The sequence below is a fragment of the Mandrillus leucophaeus genome, unplaced genomic scaffold, assembly GCF_000951045.1.
Source record: "Mandrillus leucophaeus isolate KB7577 unplaced genomic scaffold, Mleu.le_1.0 Scaffold88, whole genome shotgun sequence".
Classification (NCBI taxonomy): Eukaryota; Metazoa; Chordata; class Mammalia; order Primates; family Cercopithecidae; genus Mandrillus; species Mandrillus leucophaeus.
The window spans coordinates 3,494,164-3,499,332 of NW_012109585.1; the positions used below are offsets into that span (position 1 = coordinate 3,494,164).

The following is a 5,169-nucleotide window of genomic DNA, read 5'->3' on the forward strand; positions in this document are numbered from 1 at the left end:
ATTATATTCACAGCATTTAAATATTCACTCATTTAAGATATGCAGCTGAATATAAGGAATATCAATCACTTCCTAACAGATTGGAAAAATTAAACTTTGAAATTCCCATGGGGGCAAGGATGTACAGAAACAAATGTATTCACGTCTAAATTCTTTTTTTTGGTTTTTTGGTTCTGGGGTTTTTTTTTTTTGAGACAGTCTTGCTGTCACCCAGGCTGGAGTGCAGTGGCATGAACTTGGCTCACTGAAATCTCCGCCTCCCAGGTTCAAGCTCCCGAGAAACTGGGATTACAGGCACATGCCACCACGCCTGGCTAATTTTGTATTTTTAGTAGCAACAGAGTCTCACTGTGTTGGCAGGCTGGTCTTGAACTCCTGACCTCAAGTGATCTGCCTGCCTCAGCCTCCCAAATTCCTGGGATTACAGGCATGAGCCACAGCACCTGGCCTCATGTCTAAATTCCTAAGTCTAAATTTTTTTTCCCAGACAGTCTCGCTGTCACCAAGCTGGAGTGCACTGGCTGGATCTTGGCTAATTGCAATCTCCAAGTCCTGGGTTCAAGACATTCTCCTGCCGCAGCCTCCCGAGTAGCTGGGATTACAGGCACGCGCATCCACAACCAGCCAATCTTTGTATTTTTAGTAGAGACAAGGTTTCACCACGGTGGCCAAGATGGTCTCAATCTCTTGACCTCGTGATCTACCCACCTTGGCCTCCCAAAGTGCTGGGATTACAGGTATGAGCCACCACGTCCGGCCTTCAAGTTTTTTTTGAGACAGAGTTTCGCTCTTGTTGCCCAGGCTGGAGTGCAATAGTGCGATTTTGGCTCATGCAACCTCTACCTCCCAGGTTCAAGTGATTCTCCTGCCTCAGTCTCCCAAGTAGCAGGGATTACAGGCACGTGCCACCACGTCTGGCTAATTTTTGTATTTTTAGTAGTGATGAGGTTTTACCATATTGGTCAGGCTGGTCTAGAACTCCTCACCTCAGGTGATCCACCTGCCTTGGCCTCCCAAAGTGGTGAGATTACGGGCATGAGCCACCGTGCCCAGCCTTAAGTCTAAATTTATACAAATTTTTTGGAAGGCAACTGATAATGTTCATATGGTAAGACCACATTTTTATGTAAAAAGAGATAATGTGTATAGATGTGCAACTTCTTTCAGAAAATTTTCCCACAGGGGTAAATATTATTTAATCTTCCTTTTTATCTTTCACAACTGGTTATTTTAAAATAAAGCTTACAGCATTAAAAAGAAAAAATTTGTCGTCATAGAAACAAGTTTGTTTTTGTTTTTGAGATGGAGTCTTGCTCTGTCGCCCAGGCTGTAGTGGCCCAATCTCAGCTCACTGCAAGCTCCGCCTCCTGGATTCACGCCATTCTCCTGCCTCAGCCTCCCAAGTAGCTGGGACTACAGGCGCCTGCTACCACATCCGGCTAATTTTTTTTTTGTATTTTTAGTAAAGACAGGATTTCACCCTGTTAGCCAGGATGGTTTTGCTCTCCTGACCTCATGATCCGCCCACCTTGCCCTCCTAAAATGCTGGGATTACAGGCATAAGCCACTGCACCCAGCCCATAGAAACAAGTTTGATGCATGCCTGTAGTCCCAACTACTTGGGAGGCTGAGGCAGGAGAATCGCTTGAACTCAGGAGGCGGAGGTTGTAGTGAGCCGAGAATGTGCACTGCAGCACTCCAGCCTGGGCAACACAGCGAGACTTAACTCAAAAAAAAAGAGAAAGAAACAAGTATAATATACAATTATTTTTAAATTAATAAACATACGCCAGCATCTTTTTCTTTTTCATCCTCCTTGTCATCTTTGTCTTTTTTCTTCTCTTTAGAGCTTTCCCCACCATCAGTTTTTTCTTTGGACCTAGATCTACCAAAAAAATAAAAGAGACAAGAGAAATATCATTCATTTGTGCTTAGAAACATTCATTATTAAATACTTTTTTTCTTTTTGAGACAGTGTCTCACTCAGTCGCCTGGAATGGAGTGCAGTGGCGTGATCTCGGCTCATTGCAACCTCCACCTCTCGGACTCAAGCGATTCTCCTGTCACAGACTCTCAAACAGCTGAGATTACAGGTGCAAGCCACCACACTCACAATTTTTGTGTTTTTTTTTTTTTTTTTTGAGACAGAGTCTTGCTCAGTCGCCCAGGCTGGAGTGCGGTGGCGTGATCTCGGCTCACTGCAAGCTCCGCCTCCCGGCTTCACGCCATTCTCCTGCCTCAGCCTCCCGAGTAGCTGGGACTACAGGCGCCCGCCACTATGCCGGGCTAGTTTTTTTGTATTTTTAGTAGAGACGGGGTTTCACCGTGTTAGCCAGGATGGTCTTGATCTCCTGACCTCGTGATCCGCCCGTCTTGGCCTCCCAAAGTGATCGGATTACAGGCGTGAGTCACTGCGCCCGGCCTTGTATTTCTAGTAGAGACAGGTTTTTTTGTATTTCCAGTAGAGACAGGTTTTCACCATGTTGGCCAGGCTGGTCTTGAACTTCTAACCTCAGGTGATCTGTCCGCCTCAGCCTCTAGTATTAGAGGAATATTATAATATTAATATTCCTCATGCCTGGGATTATAGGCATGAGCCACCTTGCCCGGCCTTAAAATACTTTTACAGGTGGGGTGAGGTAGCTCACACTTACATTCCCAATGCTTTGGGAGGCCAAGGCAGGAGGATCAATTGAAAACAGGAGTTAAAGAGATCAGCCAGGGCAACATAACAAGATCCAATCTTTCCAAAAAATTCTAAGAATTAGCTCGGTATAGTGGTGTGCACCTGCAGCCCTACCTACTGAGGAGGCAGAGACAAGACGATTGCTTGAGCCCAGTAGTTCGAGGCTGCAGTTAGTTATGATCCCATCACTGCACTCCAGCTTGGGTGACAAAGTGAGACCCTGTCTCTTCAAAAAAAAAAAAAAAAAAAGACATAGGTCAGACATAGTGGCTCATGCCTGTAATCTCAGCATTTTGGGAGGCCAAGGCAGGAAGATCATTTGAGCCCAGGAGTTCGAGACCAGCCAGGATAATATAGTGAGATGTCATCTCTATTAAATTAAAACAAAAAATACATAAGTACACTTACTAGATTTGTATTCCACTATTTAGGTAAGAAATAAACTTCTAAGAATCAACTGTGTTTTCATATTCCATTAATAAACACCTGGAGGCCAGGCACAGTGGCTCACGCCCGTAATCCCAGCACTTTGAGAGGCCGAGGCAGGCAGATCACGAGGTCAAGAGATTGAAACCATCCTGGTCAACATGGTGAAACCCCATCTCGGCAGAGCGCGGTGGCTCACGCCTGTAATCCCAGCCCTTTGGGAGGTCCAGGCAGGTGGATCACATGAGGTCAGGAGTTCTAGACCAGTCTGCCCAATATGGTGAAACCCTGTCTCTACTAAAAATACAAAAATTAGCCAGGCTTGGTGACAGGAGCCTGTAATCCCAGCTATTTGGGGGTGGGAGGCCAAGGCAGGAGAATTGCTTGAACCCGGAAGGCGGAGGTTGCAGTGAGCTGAGATCCAGCCACTGCACTACAGCCTGGGCGACAGGGCGAGACTCCGTCTCAAAAAAAAAAAAATACAAAAAAATTAGCTGGGCGTTGTGGCGGGTGCCTGTAGTCCCAGCAACTCAGGAGGCTGAAGCAGAAGAATGGCATGAACCCAGGAGGTGGCATTTGCAGTGAGCCGAGATCGCACCACTGCACTCCAGCCTGGGCAACAGAGCGAGACTCTGTTTCAAAAAAAAAAAAAACTTGAAAATATAATGGGCCGGGCCCGGTGGCTCACACCTGTAATCCCAGCACTTTGGGAGGCCAAGGTGGGCGGACCACAGGGTCAGGCTATCGAGACCATCCTGGCTAACATGGTGAAACCCCATCTCTGCTAAAAATACAAAAAATTAGCCAGGCGTGGTGGTGGGCGCCTATAGTCCCAGCTACTCGAGAGGCTGAAGCAGGAAAATGGCGTGAACCCGGGAGGCGGAGCTTGCAGTGAGCCAAGATCGTGCCACTGCACTCCAGCCTGGGGCGATGAGCAAGACTCCATCTCAAAAAAAAAAAAAGAAAGAAAATATAATGAAAAAAATTAATTCCATGATTAATCCCATGACACAAATGGGAAACATTACTAAATACTTGAACATACTATATACAAACAACAAAATTTAGGTAGGATGGTTAAAATGTGATAAATGAAGAAACAGACCTATATTCTGCAAGATAATTTATATGTAATAACATTTAAAATCCCAAGGGACACGCATTTTGAATGTTCTAATGTTCTAATGATTTTTGGGGGCTTGAGACGGAGTCTCTCTCTGTCGGCCAGCCTGGAGTGCAGTGGCACAATCTCGGCTCACTGAAATCTCTGCCTCCCGGTTTCAAGCGATTCTCCTGCCTCAGCCTCCCAAGTAGCTGGGATCACAGGTGTGCGCCACCTGTGATCCCACACCTGGCTCATTTTTTATTTTTAGTAAAATAATTTTTTTATTTTACTATGAATAAAAAAATAAATAATTTTTTATTTTTAGTAAAGATGAGGTTTCACCATGTTGGTCAGGCTGGTCTCAAACTCCTGACCTTGTGATCCACCCGCCTCGGCCTCCCAAAGTGCTGGGATTACAGGCGTGAGCCACTTCACCTGGCCTTCTAATGATTTTCTAATGTTAAAATAACCTGCCATCCTTGGAATAAACCCAACTTGTTTATGCACCCCAACTTACGGCATCTCATAACGAATAAAATTTCTTAATTTTAATGTAATCAAATTAGTCCATCTTTTTTCTCCTTTATAACTGGTGCTTTTTAAAGTAGTTTAGAAATCCTTCCAGATTTGATGTAAGATAGCTAGAGGTGAAGAAGATACTCTCTAGTACAAACTTTTAAAAGGTTTAGAATTTTGTCATCTAATTTGGTCTTTGCTTGGAATTGCTTTTTGTTCACAAAATACGGTAGGCAGTCTTATTTCATAAAAGGATACTAGATATCCCTAGAAAAATTTTTTAAATTTTCTGGCCAGGCTTGGTGGCTCACGCCTGCAATCCTAGCACTTTGGAAGGCCGAGGCGGGTGGATCATAAGGTCAGGAGATCGAGACCATTCTGGCTAACACAGTGAAACCCCATCTCTACTAAAAAATAAAAAAAATTAGCCGGGCAT

At 44.7% G+C, this 5,169-nt stretch overlaps 1 protein-coding gene across 2 annotated transcripts in view; it reads right to left on the bottom strand.

Moving 5' to 3' along the window:
- Positions 1–5,169, bottom strand: part of DDX46 (DEAD (Asp-Glu-Ala-Asp) box polypeptide 46) — a 74,795-nt gene that overhangs the window by 58,904 nt on the left and 10,722 nt on the right. For both annotated transcript variants that reach the window (XM_011969206.1, XM_011969205.1), the window contains exon 4: positions 1,789–1,885. In XM_011969206.1, the coding sequence (XP_011824596.1) occupies positions 1,789–1,885 (97 nt within the window). The remainder of the gene's footprint in view (positions 1–1,788; positions 1,886–5,169) is intronic.